This window comes from Dermochelys coriacea, chromosome 2, assembly GCF_009764565.3.
Source record: "Dermochelys coriacea isolate rDerCor1 chromosome 2, rDerCor1.pri.v4, whole genome shotgun sequence".
NCBI classification, from domain to species: domain Eukaryota; kingdom Metazoa; phylum Chordata; order Testudines; family Dermochelyidae; genus Dermochelys; species Dermochelys coriacea.
The window spans coordinates 192,931,601-192,945,967 of NC_050069.1; the positions used below are offsets into that span (position 1 = coordinate 192,931,601).

Below are 14,367 nucleotides of genomic sequence, written 5' to 3' on the forward strand. Positions count from 1 at the left end.
TAATACTTACCTATATAAAAGGGGTGTTGTGTTTGTAAAGTGCAATGAGATCATTGAATGAAAGGTGCTGCAGAAGTACAATGTACTTCTTAAAATACTTACCTGTGGTCCTCTAGGCCCTGGATTCCCAGGAGAGCCTGCTGCACCTGGGGCTCCTGGATTAGCCTACAATCAGAAACACAAATTAAAGGATGCATTAGAAAAAAGATAATGGCTAATGTTCACCAGAGCTTGGAATGACTCTAGAAGTATTCATTACATTTGGCCCATCTACTGGCATTTCTCAAAGCTTTCAGGAACAACAGTAATAGTGATGTGCAAGACAGCAATGCAAATTCTTTTCTCTTTTCCATGTAAACACTTTGAGATTTCCAATATTCCTAAGATATTATTTGTTAAAGCATCATAGAGGCTATATATATACAAAGTAACTAGATCTGAAAGCACGAGTTTCATCACACAATTGAAGTTTATGCCTAAATCTTGATATATTTGTCCAGATCCTGAGTTACACTGGTGTAACTCCACAGTAATTCTGTTGAAGTCAATGGTGATACACCAGTGTAAGCGAAAACGGAATTCCGCCCACAGCCATCTATGCTGTCCTCTGTTCTTTCATCAGATCCCAGACTTGAATCTCATGGGCAAGTCCCTGTAGCCACTCCCAAATGAAAACTCTTAATAACTAAAAGGGTTTAGTTACACTGGTGTATGCCCAGAGCAAGCAATGGAGTTACTCCAGTATACACCAGTATAACTGAGAGCAGAATCTGGATCTAAGCGTTTTCACTATAACCGTGAAAGAGCTCAGTAACACAAAGTTTCTCTTCTCTCCTGATTTACAAACCAATATTTTCTTTCAAGTCCATTATTTTGGCACCATATTATCAAGGTCTACAATGACTAGTGTAACTCTCTCAGTTGGATATTCGTTACTAAGCTTTATTGCGAAAAAATCTTCCACTTGCATAGACCTTATTTACAAAGGTCCAAATATAATTTTGAAAAAACACACTATCGAGAAGTAGACAAGCATAAGGTGCAAAATAAGGATATATTCTTTAAAACTAACCTGAGGGCCTGGTATGCCTTGTGGTCCAGGAGGGCCTCTGACCCCCTGTGGTCCTCTTAGACCCTGGTGGATAAAGGACATTTTTTAAAAAATTATAATGTTGCTAATGTGCCAGGGCAGAATTTCACCCAGGATATTTGAAATCGATGTGAACAAAATATTCCAAAAGGAAAATAGAAAATTGAACCTAATGGCATGCTTTCTCCATACATGTCATGTAAAATAACTTAGACTTTCTTTCTGCTACCTGTGAGCCTCGTATGCCAGGATCTCATAGATCATAGAATCATAGAATATCAGGGTTGGAAGGGACCCCAGAAGGTCATCTAGTCCAACCCCCTGCTCAAAGCAGGACCAAGTCCCAGTTAAATCATCCCAGCCAGGGCTTTGTCAAGCCTGACCTTAAAAACCTCTAAGGAAGGAGATTCTACCACCTCCCTAGGTAACGCATTCCAGTGTTTCACCACCCTCTTAGTGAAAAAGTTTTTCCTAATATCCAATCTAAACCTCCCCCATTGCAACTTGAGACCATTACTCCTCGTTCTGTCATCTGCTACCATTGAGAACAGTCTAGAGCCATCCTCTTTGAAACCCCCTTTCAGGTAGTTGAAAGCAGCTATCAAATCCCCCCTCATTCTTCTCTTCTGCAGACTAAACAATCCCAGCTCCCTCAGCCTCTCCTCATAAGTCATGTGCTCTAGACCCCTAATCATTTTTGTTGCCCTTCGTTGTACTCTTTCCAATTTATCCACATCCTTCCTGTAGTGTGGGGCCCAAAACTGGACACAGTACTCCAGATGAGGCCTCACCAGTGTCGAATAGAGGGGAACGATCACGTCCCTCGATCTGCTCGCTATGCCCCTACTTATACAACCCAAAATGCCATTGGCCTTCTTGGCAACAAGGGCACACTGCTGACTCATATCCAGCTTCTCGTCCACTGTCACCCCTAGGTCCTTTTCCGCAGAACTGCTGCCGAGCCATTCGGTCCCTAGTCTGTAGCGGTGCATTGGATTCTTCCATCCTAAGTGCAGGACCCTGCATTTATCCTTATTGAACCTCATTAGATTTCTTTTGGCCCAATCCTCCAATTTGTCTAGGTCCTTCTGTATCCTATCCCTCCCCTCCAGCGTATCTACCACTCCTCCCAGTTTAGTATCATCCGCAAATTTGCTGAGAGTGCAATCCACACCATCCTCCAGATCATTTATGAAGATATTGAACAAAACGGGCCCCAGGACCGACCCCTGGGGCACTCCACTTGACACCGGCTGCCAACTAGACATGGAGCCATTGATCACTACCCGTTGAGCCCGACAATCTAGCCAGCTTTCTACCCACCTTATAGTGCATTCATCCAGCCCATACTTCCTTAACTTGCTGACAAGAATGCTGTGGGAGACCGTGTCAAAAGCTTTGCTAAAGTCAAGAAACAATACATCCACTGCTTTCCCTTCATCCACAGAACCAGTAATCTCATCATAAAAGGCGATTAGATTAGTCAGGCATGACCTTCCCTTGGTGAATCCATGCTGACTGTTCCTGATCACTTTCCTCTCCTCTAAGTGCTTCAGGATTGATTCTTTGAGGACCTGCTCCATGATTTTTCCAGGGACTGAGGTGAGGCTGACCGGCCTGTAGTTCCCAGGATCCTCCTTCTTCCCTTTTTTAAAGATGGGCACTACATTAGCCTTTTTCCAGTCATCCGGGACTTCCCCCGTTCGCCACGAGTTTTCAAAGATAATGGCCAAGGGCTCTGCAATCACAGCCGCCAATTCCTTCAGCACTCTCGGATGCAATTCGTCCGGCCCCATGGACTTGTGCACGTCCAGCTTTTCTAAATAGTCCCTAACCACCTCTATCTCTACAGAGGGCTGGCCATCTCTTCCCCATTTTGTGTTGCCCAGCACAGCAGTCTGGGAGCTGACCTTGTTAGTGAAAACAGAGGCAAAAAAAGCATTGAGTACATTAGCTTTTTCCACATCCTCTGTCACTAGCTTGCCTCCCTCATTCAGTAAGGGGCCCACACTTTCCTTGGCTTTCTTCTTGTTGCCAACATACCTGAAGAAACCCTTCTTGTTACTCTTGACATCTCTTGCTAGCTGCAGCTCCAGGTGCGATTTGGCCCTCCTGATATCTTTCCTACATGCCCGAGCAATATTTTTATACTCTTCCCTGGTCATATGTCCAACCTTCCACTTCTTGTAAGCTTCTTTTTTATGTTTAAGATCCGCTAGGATTTCACCATTAAGCCAAGCTGGTCGCCTGCCATATTTACTATTCTTTCGACTCATCGGGATGGTTTGTCCCTGTAACCTCAACAGGGATTCCTTGAAATACAGCCAGCTCTCCTGGACTCCCTTCCCTTTCATGTTAGTCCCCCAGGGGATCCTGGCCATCTGTTCCCTGAGGGAGTCAAAGTCTGCTTTCCTGAAGTCCAGGGTCCGTATCCTGCTGCTTACCTTTCTTCCCTGCGTCAGGATCCTGAACTCAACCAACTCATGGTCACTGCCTCCCAGATTCCCATCCACTTTTGCTTCCCCCACTAATTCTACCCGGTTTGTGAGCAGCAGGTCAAGAAAAGCGCTCCCCCTAGTTGGCTCCCCTAGCACTTGCACCAGGAAATTGTCCCCTACGCTTTCCAAAAACTTCCTGGATTGTCTATGCACCGCTGTATTGCTCTCCCAGCAGATATCAGGAAAATTAAAGTCACCCATGAGAATCAGGGCATGCGATCTAGTAGCTTCCGTGAGTTGCCGGAAGAAAGCCTCATCCACCTCATCCCCCTGGTCCGGTGGTCTATAGCAGACTCCCACCATGACATCACTCTTGTTGCACACACTTCTAAACTTAATCCAGAGACACTCAGGTTTTTCCACAGTTTCGTACCGGAGCTCTGAGCAGTCATACTGCTCCCTTACATACAGTGCTACTCCCCCACCTTTTCTGCCCTGCCTGTCCTTCCTGAACAGTTTATAACCATCCATGACTGTACTCCAGTCATGTGAGTTATCCCACCAAGTCTCTGTTATTCCAATCACGTCATAATTCCTTGACATCACCAGGACCTCCAGTTCTCCCTGCTTGTTTCCAAGGCTTTGTGCATTTGTATATAAGCACTTGAGATAACCTGTTGATCGCCCCTCATTCCCAGTATGAGGCAGGAGCCCTCCCCTCACAGACCTTCCTGCCTGTGCTTCCTCCCGGTATCCCGCTTTCCCACTTACCTCAGGGCTTTGGTCTCCTTCCCCCGGTGAACCTAGTTTAAACCCTCCTCACTAGGTTAGCCAGCCTGCTGGCAAAGATGTTCTTCCCTCTCTTCGTAAGATGGAGCCCGTCTCTGCCCAGCACTCCTCCTTCATGGAACACCATCCCATGGTCAAAGAATCCAAAGCCTTCTCTCCGACACCACCTGCGTAGCCATTCGTTGACCTCCACTTATCTCCTGGATAACCTGGTTCCCCCCGATCTCCTTGCCCACCCTGCCAGAAAGTGAGAGGGAAAAGAAACACTTTACTTCATGACACATTTACATCAGTTTAAACTGATCAAGCAATATTACTGCTGTTTACAGAAAGCTACAGTGATTTGCAAGCAGCAATCACCACTGAAGAAACATCAGCTGAAAAGAGAGTGGGTCAGGTAGCCTTTTTCTTGTTTTGGGGTCTGAGATGGATGGAGGAGAGGGAGTAGGAAAGGCTAGTTGTAATTGTTTCACATGGTGATGAATTCATTTCAACAGGCCAATGTCAGCACTAATCTAGTGCAGCCCACTCAGTCAGTGCAAGAATTATCACTAGCCACAGTATAGAGGCAACAAGGGTGGTGGGAGCGGAGAGTTTCTTGAGTCTTCTTCCCCCTCCACATGCATATCTATATTGGACTGCTCAGAATCTAGCCCAGCACTTAGAGTTTTCCCAAAGGTGGGCACCAGTATATGCCTCCCATTTTAATTCCAGTTGCTCAGAAAGCTGCATCCCAAATCTCTGTGGAAAAATTAAGTTGTTAGTTTTTAAGATCAGCAGCAGAGTGTCACTCACATAAAGCTGGCATCTGCACATGAGTCAGTTCAACTGATATCCATGAGAAAGATCTCTTCATATTGTCTGTGTTGGACTGAGTCAAGTGTCTGGGTTAGATTTAAGCAGTTCTGGAGAACACTGGAGGTGGTCTTTCATTGGGGAAATTATAAACATGTCCAAGGATTCTGTGGAACTCAAGTAATTCTGAAAGACAAAGTCCTGGGGAAAATTGGATTTAAAATACTATACTCCACAGTTCTGAAGAATTATGAACTATGACTGAACTGGGAAGGAAATCAAAGGAAGGAAAAGAAAAAAAAACACATGGATCTGAACAAACCTAGTGGTAGCCAAAGTTAAGATACTGCAACATTGGGCATCTAATACAATGCCAGCTGTAGAAAAATGTGTGTCCCTCTATATTTTGCGGTATGCGTGATTTTCTCATACAAGACTGCCTTGTATGAGAAAAGGCACATTGGAGTTGGACCCAAAGCCCATTGAAATCAATGGGAGTCTTTTTGCTGACTTCAATGGGCTTTGGATCAGGCCCAGAGATAACTCTATCTTTTTCTTATGTGTTTCCCTTTTTTCTTTATTTCTTTATTTCTCTTTTCTTCCTTAACACTTTCTCTTTTCCTTTGCAACCTTACCTAAAACTAGTAGTGTTGTTCATGTGTACAATGCACACATCTTCTCCTAGGCTCTAGCAGACTTACTGTCTTTCTGCCCATTGGTTATCCCTGTCTCAGAATGGTTGCCTTTTGTACTTCTTGTAATCAAAAAGTCATTGTCACAAAGTATTTAAAGTCTGCCTTTTTTGTTTTCATGGAACGCAGAAGCTGATTGGAGGTGAAACTCCAAAACATTTTCCTCTTCAGAAAATAGTGAAAAAGTGCCATGTTGCTCCTGGACGGCAAAGTACTTTATTTTTTTGTACCACTTTAACTCTAGTGCTGTCGGTTTAGCACCTCTTAGAAGCCATTAAAAATCATAAAACTGCACAGACATTAGTGAGTGCCGTTTTGGCCCTCTCTGTGCAATTAAAAGACATCAGAAGTTCTTTGTCAGCCCTGATCACAAAACACTAATATCTGTCTTAATTTGAACGGCATTGTTTTTTTGTTTGTTTGTTTTAAACACAAAATCCTCCAGGCTGCCTGATCTAGTAGGAGCAAAACTTTCCCAAGCTGTTTATTTCAAGAGCCAAATCCTGTGGTCTAAAGAAGGACTGCTGAAGACACTAGATGCAGTAGAGGCCAGGCAATTCTGCTTGCTGTATAGGGGGGAACAGCATGTGGGTCCCCCTGCACTAGTGTGCCGTGGAGCTGTGTTCTCTGCATCCCGGCACACAGATGGTGTCTGGGGTCAGACGAGGCCAGAGGATCTATGACTACATAGAACCAGCAACCAAACCTGCTGCAGAAGAGTGCTGCTGCTACCCTACAATTGCAATAGCAAACAAGGAGCATCTCCACTGTTGCTGGAAGCTTTCAGTCCAGGCAGAGACCTTAGCCCTGAATGCCCATTAATTCACGCAGATGGCTATTCTATTTTGAAAAGCTGGGATGTAAGTAATTAAGAGGAATTGACACCATTGTAATTTGTGTGCAAAGTTCTCAGTTGTGGGCCCAGCTTTGCCCCCGACTTTCTGAAGGGATGGCTGAGCATTAGGGTTAACTGCCCTAAAAGGATTTGTCCGTTTCTGCACCCAATGATTTTATCAAGAAAGGTCAACATTTTCTCTGACAACCACCTCAGAACTCCATTGCTTACTAGCACCACATACCACATAGTACAGCCAGACAAAGGACAACACCCCTCATTCCCCGCCCCAACATTCTCCAAAGCTGTGATTTGTATTGGTCTTAAAACTGGTCTGTTAATCTCACAGAACATCAATTATTACTTTTTGGCTGAAGCCCTAGAGGAAGATGCAGTCTTAAATCACTTAGATTTCCTGCAGTGACACCTCCCCCTCCACCCCCAAAAAAAGGGGCACCAGGAAAGAATGTAATTTTCTGTTTGTAACAGTACTACATCAGTGCAATATCAGTACTACATCAGGTATCCTTTAGTTTGCACCAGTAGGGTTTACATTTGGCATCTGAAGCACAAGAGGTCTACAATTCACACCCCCAGTGCAGCACACCACACAGCCACACCAAGTAGAAAAGACCTAAGACAAGGTTTATTGACACCAAAGGCAGTGATTAAGAAAGAGACTAAAGGGGAATTCTAAATAAAGGAAATTCAGAGGCAGCAATACTAATGTTTAATATTTCATTTTAAATACCCAGTCTTTCTGCAACATTTTAAATTAAGCATTTGTCACAGGAACAGGAGATCAATTTGAAAATGTCTGATCCTTTCCAAGGAAATCCCCAGATACCACTGTAATATGTTCATTAGAAAATCATAAGATATAGCAGGCTTTAAATCCAAACCTTGTTAAAGAAGGCATTAGACTAAAGCTCTGTCTTTTTAAGGCTGTCTGAGGGAAAGGGTAGCTGAGTAACAGTTGGTCATTCTTGTAACCTCCCTTAAGGTCCAATTTTGGTCCCCACACTACAGAAGGGATGTGGACAAATTGGAGACAGTCCAGCAGAGGGCAATGAAAATGATTAGGGGGCTTGGGAACATGACTTAGAATATCAGAGTTGGAAGGAACCTCAGAAGGTCATCTAGTCCAACCCCCTGCTCAAAGCAGGGCCAATCCCCAATTTTTGCCCCGATCCCTAAATGACCCCCTCAAGGATTGAACTCACAACTCTGGAGAGGCTGAGGGAACTGGGGCTATTTAGTCTGCAGAAGAGAAGAGTGAGGGAGGATTTGATAGCAGCCTTCATTACCTGAAGGGAGGTTCCAAAGAGGATGGAGCTAGGCTGTTCTCAGTGGCAGCAGATGACAGAACAAGGAGTAATGGTCTCAAGTTGCAGTGGGGGAAGTATAGGTTGGATATTAGGAAACACTATTTCACTAGGGGGTGGTGAAGCACTGGAATGAGTTACCTAGGGAGATGGTGGAATCTCTATCCTTAGAGGTTTTTAAGGCCCCGGCTTTACAAAGCCTTGCCTGGGATGATTTAGTTGGTGTTGGTCCTGCTTTGAACAGGGGATTGGACTAGATGACTTCCTGAGGTCTCTTCCAACCCTAATATTCTATGACTCTATGATTAAGCCTAATCCTTTAGAAAGTAGGGCCTGATTCAAAGCCCAATGAAGCCAATGGCAAGACTCTCGCTGAGTTCAATGGATTTTGGATTAGACTCTTAGGATATGTCAACACTGCAATAAAAGACTCACGGTTGGCCTGGATGAGCTGACTTGGGCTCACAGGGCTCAGACTGATGGGCTATCAAATTGCAGTATGAACATTCAGGCCTGGGCTGGAGCACAGATCTGAGACCCACTGAGGGGGAAGAGTCCAAGATCTGGGGTTCCAACCCCAGCCAAAACATCTACACTGCAATTTTATGGCCACACAGCCCCAGCCTGAGACAGCTGACCTGGGCTAGCCATGTCTGTGCTGTGGGTCTTTTATCACAGTGAAGATGTTTCCTAAGACTTGTGCTACAGTCTGAGGTATGACTGCAGTACAAGTAGACATCCTGGCTTAGCTTGAATAACAATAGCAGTGAAGCCGCAGCAGCATGGGCTAGCCACTCAAGTACATCCCAGGATCCAAAGCAGGTTTGTACAGCTTGTACTACTGCCTGCGTTATTCAGATCAAAGCTAGTTCAGGTATGTCTGCCCATGCAGCAGTCACACCTCCAACTGCAGTGTAGACATAGCCTTATTGGGTAGGCAGACAAGATGGATGGAAATAGAAAGTGCAAATGAATGAACTCAGATGAGGAGTGGTGGCAGGAGCAGTAGCAAAGACCAGTGACAGAATGAAATGTACAACTGATTAAGTGAGCAGCCTCAGGATGCATTGTAGGTAGGTAAGTGACCATATAGTAGGTACAGTAGAAAGGTCATGAAAGACAGAGACAGAGGAGCCTTAAACACAAGGGAAAAGGGCTTAGAAGCCAGAAAAGATAGGAGACCCCAGAATCAAGGAGAAAAAAAAAGAGTAACGTAGAGCAAAAAATTGACCCTGAAAATGAAAAGAAGGGAATACTGTGGCACAGAGACCCCCTTGGGAAAGAGCAAACAACTCTCACTTCAGACCTGACAAACTCACTACACCAAGCACATCTTACAGGATATTTATCCATAAAGCACAGCATGTAAGGTATCTACAGAAGGCTCATAACTTGTCAAGATTTATAATCATTGCAAGATGTGTGTGCGGGTAATATTTAAGGAATACTGTATTTATATTGAAAATATGCTTTAGAGACTTGTAGTAAAAGTTAGTCAACAGGGGATAGTGTAGCTGAGTGATAGCCCCATTGGGGCTGTCATCCCGTCCTGTTTAGCTGGTGATGCAATGCAAAGCTCTATTGTTTAGCCTTTCACAATACTAAGACTTGCAATGTAAAATCATCAGAGGCAAAGCATCAAAATCTCTTAATGGTAAAAAAAAACAAACATTATAACAAGACAGGGCTTTGCCCTGTCCGTGAATAGAAACAAAAGGCTTTTTCAGTGTAACACAAGAGGGAGAAACAGTCTGTATCCATTCACTGAGGAAAACCCGTGTGGAGCTGGAATGTTTTGTGAATGTTCCTTCTTGTGGAACCAGCCAGCTCTGCCACAGATTGAACTCTGGGAGGCAGAGGCAGGGGAAAACCTATTTTATTAGATAGGAAAGGTAACAATTAATAAGGGTAGAGTCAGGTTATGATTTTGTTTTATATTGTAGCCATTTCCATCACTGTCTCTCATTTCTAGTTAAGTCTTTACCCTTCTTAAACCGACCTATTTTTGTTTCATTATAAGTGCTCATAAGTGCTGTGTAGTTTACAGAAGCGGTAATTTAAGGTAACACTGGTAAACTGGGGACACTGTGCCTTTGGGAGCAGAAGATCTGGGATTTCCGTGAGCAGCCAGTGTCAGGGGCTGGATATCCAGAGGAATGATTCAAAAGGGACTGGGGCACCTACTTTTAACCTACAAAGTGAAGACAGAGCTGGCATAGCCCAGAGGAAAGCTCTGGAGTGGCTGAAGGGCTAGTGGTATTACAGAGCAGACATCCAGCCGGGCACAAGAAAGACTCCCCTCATGGCGGAGGCAGGGGCTATCAAGGTGTCTCACAGTTCTGAGTGCCCCAAGAACAGTCATAAACACATAGGATCAGATTCAACTCTGGTAGTGAAAAAGGGCTGGACAGTGGCTGGATCCGGAATTGGGTCCCTGGCATACAGCAGCTCCCAAAGGGTGCAGAGCTGCTATAATCATCTCCTGTGCCATTCCCTCCAACCTACCCTGCAGGGGGTACATGCTGAGGGTGAGGGATGCTGGACTCTGGCTACCCTCAGCTGACATACAGTCTCTTGGGTACCATTGCCACAGCATCAAAGGCCAAAATGCTTGTAACGGATTCCAGCCCGGGTGGTTCCTGCCCAGGAAGCCAATGAGACAGAGGTTTCGTATTTAGATATAAACTCACACAATACGTTGTGAAGTAGGAATGTGACAAAGGCACTATCTGAGGGGTCACCTGGAGACCAGACTGCTGCTGTCATGTTCCATTGGATACTGAATTTGAATCAGACTGCCCCCGATGTCACAAACTCGCAATGCCTCACTACAGCTCATAGTAAGCCAAAGATCAGTGTGTGAGAGCCACCTCCACCAACAAAGAGACCCCATAAGCTACTGGGAAGTGCAGAAGGACAAAAATTCAATAGGACTGTATATCTATTCAAAGACTGGTTGGCTGAAGAAAGTGTTAAGCCATTGAAGGGACTCTTCTGTAGCCTACATTTTCTTTGTGTAAATTAATGTTTTATTCAATTTTGGATGCTATTGTTATTTATTAAGTTCCTCTTTGTGCTTGGCACTCAGTTTAAATTTATTCACAGCATTACTTTCCTTATGTTGGAGAAACCCTGCAGCCCTTAGTCCTTTCTCATGCTCCCTAATGGAAATGCTGCCAGAATAAGAAGCAAATAAGCATGTCAGTGCCTATCCTGTGCATATGGGGGGAAATGTGACAAACTCATTTAAAGAAAAGGAGTACTTGTAGCACCTTAGAGACTAACAAATTTATTAGAGCATAAGCTTTCGTGAGCTACAGCTCACTTCATCGGATGCATTTGGTGGAAAAAACAGAAGAGAGATTTATATACACACACATAGAGAACATGAAACAATGGGTTTATCATACACACTGTAAGGAGAGTGATCACTTAAGATAAGCCATCACCAACAGCAGGGGGGGGAAAGGAGGAAAACCTTTCATGGTGACAAGCAGGTAGGCTAATTCCAGCAGTTAACAAGAATAACAGAGGAACAGTGGGGGGTGGGGTGGGAGGGAGAAATACCATGGGGAAATAGTTTTACTTTGTGTAATGACTCATCCATTCCCAGTCTCTATTCAAGCCTAAGTTAATTGTATCCAGTATCCCCGATACTGTCACGGCTAACCTGGTGGCAGAACTTTGTGACTTTGTCCTGACCCATAACTATTTCACATTTGGTGACAATGTATACCTTCAAATCAGCGGCACTGCGATGGGTACCCGCATGGCCCCACAGTATGCCAACATTTTTATGGCTGACTTAGAACAACGCTTCCTCAGCTCTCGTCCCCTAATGCCCCTACTCTACTTCCGCTACATTGATGACATCTTCATCATCTGGACCCATGGAAAAGAAGCTCTTGAGGAATTCCACCATGATTTCAACAATTTCCATCCCACCATCAACCTCAGCCTGGACCAGTCCACACAAGAGATCCACTTCCTGGACACTACGGTGCTAATAAGTGATGGTCACATAAACACCACCCTATATCAGAAACCTACTGACCGCTATTCCTACCTACATGCCTCTAGCTTTCATCCAGATCATACCACTCGATCCATTGTCTACAGCCAAGCGCTACGATATAACCGCATTTGCTCCAACCCCTCAGACAGAGACAAACACCTACAAGATCTCTATCATGCATTCCTACAACTACAATACCCACCTGCTGAAGTGAAGAAACAGATTGACAGAGCCAGAAGAGTACCCAGAAGTCACCTACTACAGGACAGGCCCAACAAAGAAAACAACAGAACGCCACTAGCCATCACCTTCAGCCCCCAACTAAAACCTCTCCAACGCATCATCAAGGATCTACAACCTATCCTGAAGGACGAGCCATCGCTCTCACAGATCTTGGGAGACAGACCAGTCCTTGCTTACAGACAGCCCCCCAATCTGAAGCAAATACTCACCAGCAACCACACACCACACAACAGAACCACTAACCCAGGAACCTATCCTTGCAACAAAGCCCGTTGCCAACTCTGTCCACATATCTATTCAGGGGATACCATCATAGGGCCTAATCACATCAGCCACACTATCAGAGGCTCGTTCACCTGTGCATCTACCAATGTGATATATGCCATCATGTGCCAGCAATGCCCCTCTGCCATGTACATTGGCCAAACTGGACAGTCTCTACGTAAAAGAATGAATGGACACAAATCAGACGTCAAGAATTATAACATTCAAAAACCAGTTGGAGAACACGTCAATCTCTCTGGTCACTCGATCACAGACCTAAGAGTGGCTATACTTCAACAAAAAAGCTTCAAAAACAGACTCCAACGAGAGACTGCTGAATTGGAATTAATTTGCAAACTGGATACAATTAACTTAGGCTTGAATAGAGACTGGGAATGGATGAGTCATTACACAAAGTAAAACTATTTCCCCATGGTATTTCTCCCTCCCACCCCACCCCCCACTGTTCCTCTGATATTCTTGTTAACTGCTGGAATTAGCCTACCTGCTTGTCACCATGAAAGGTTTTCCTCCTTTCCCCCCCCTGCTGTTGGTGATGGCTTATCTTAAGTGATCACTCTCCTTACAGTGTGTATGATAAACCCATTGTTTCATGTTCTCTATGTGTGTGTATATAAATCTCTCCTCTGTTTTTTCCACCAAATGCATCCGATGAAGTGAGCTGTAGCTCACGAAAGCTTATGCTCTAATAAATTTGTTAGTCTCTAAGGTGCCACAAGTACTCCTTTTCTTTTTGCGAATACAGACTAACACGGCTGCTACTCTGAAACTCATTTAAAACTCAGCAGCTATTTCCAGGTGATCTGCAATGGATTTTTGAGGGGCTAACTCCATACACATACACCCAACCTGAAGAAAAGCTACAGTGCTGTGGAACAGCTGTACCACAATTGCTATTTGAGCCCAGTGACTGGAAGTGTGCTAACTGCCCTACTACACCAAACCCACCCCCATGCAGTTCTTAATCACTGGAACCACATCTGCATGAATTGGAATGAAGGGGATTGCACAAGGTGTAAATCAGGAAAGAATCTGTTTCTTACCATTTTTTAAGAGATAGCAGCCATGTATAGCATCATGTATTCAGTAAGGTGGTGGAGCTCTGCTCTCTCCCGCAGTGTAGAGCAGGGCCCTAAAGGCACAATCTTAGCCTGAAGATAGTGCCATAGAGCCAGAGGCGAAAGCGCAAAGCTTCTCTACATTTAATTTTTGTTAAGACAAACAAGCAAACAGCTCTGGGAAATTGCTTGGTGAGATCTAGAGAAAGATGCAGACTAGTAAAAGGAGAAATGAAAAATCAGAAAAATTAATATTATCCAAAACATATGAAGAATCACATTAAGACACGCCTATTGAGGCACTATATTTTACAAAGTGACTGGTCACACATCACTAACATCATTATTTGCACTGAAAGAGCACCTAGAGGTCAACCAAGAACAGGACCTTATTGTGCTAGGTGCTCTACAGAGTAATATGGTCTCTGCCCTTAAGAGCATAAAACCTAAGCATACAAGACAGAAGATGGGTAGAGCAAAGGGATATAACATGCAAGCAGAATAAGCAAAGTCCTGGTTTATGAACATCATCACAGTCCCAACATATTTTCTTAAGGTACCATGGGGAGGGTTTGTTTCCCTGCTTTTAAAATCACAGAACCTTCTTGAATTTCTTCAATGTTATTTTACTTTTGCCCGCTCATTATTAGATCCATCTGCTTTCAGATTTTCTTTGATAACTGCATTGTTGAAGTGACTCCTGAGATAAACAATTCTTTTTCAAGTACACTACCTAAAACTTAACCAGCGATAGAATGGAGACAGAAATGTCTTCATCAATTAAATCTCTCTACATTGTTTC

At 44.2% G+C, this 14,367-nt stretch overlaps 1 protein-coding gene across 1 annotated transcript in view; it reads right to left on the bottom strand.

Annotated features, from left to right (window-relative positions):
- LOC119850867 (collagen alpha-4(VI) chain-like) overlaps window positions 1-14,367 on the bottom strand; it is a 91,987-nt gene that overhangs the window by 42,849 nt on the left and 34,771 nt on the right. Inside the window, 4 exon segments of the mRNA XM_043507126.1 lie at window positions 103-165; window positions 1,073-1,135; window positions 1,320-1,345; window positions 4,518-4,554. Of these exon segments, the coding sequence (XP_043363061.1) occupies window positions 103-165; window positions 1,073-1,135; window positions 1,320-1,345; window positions 4,518-4,554 (189 nt within the window).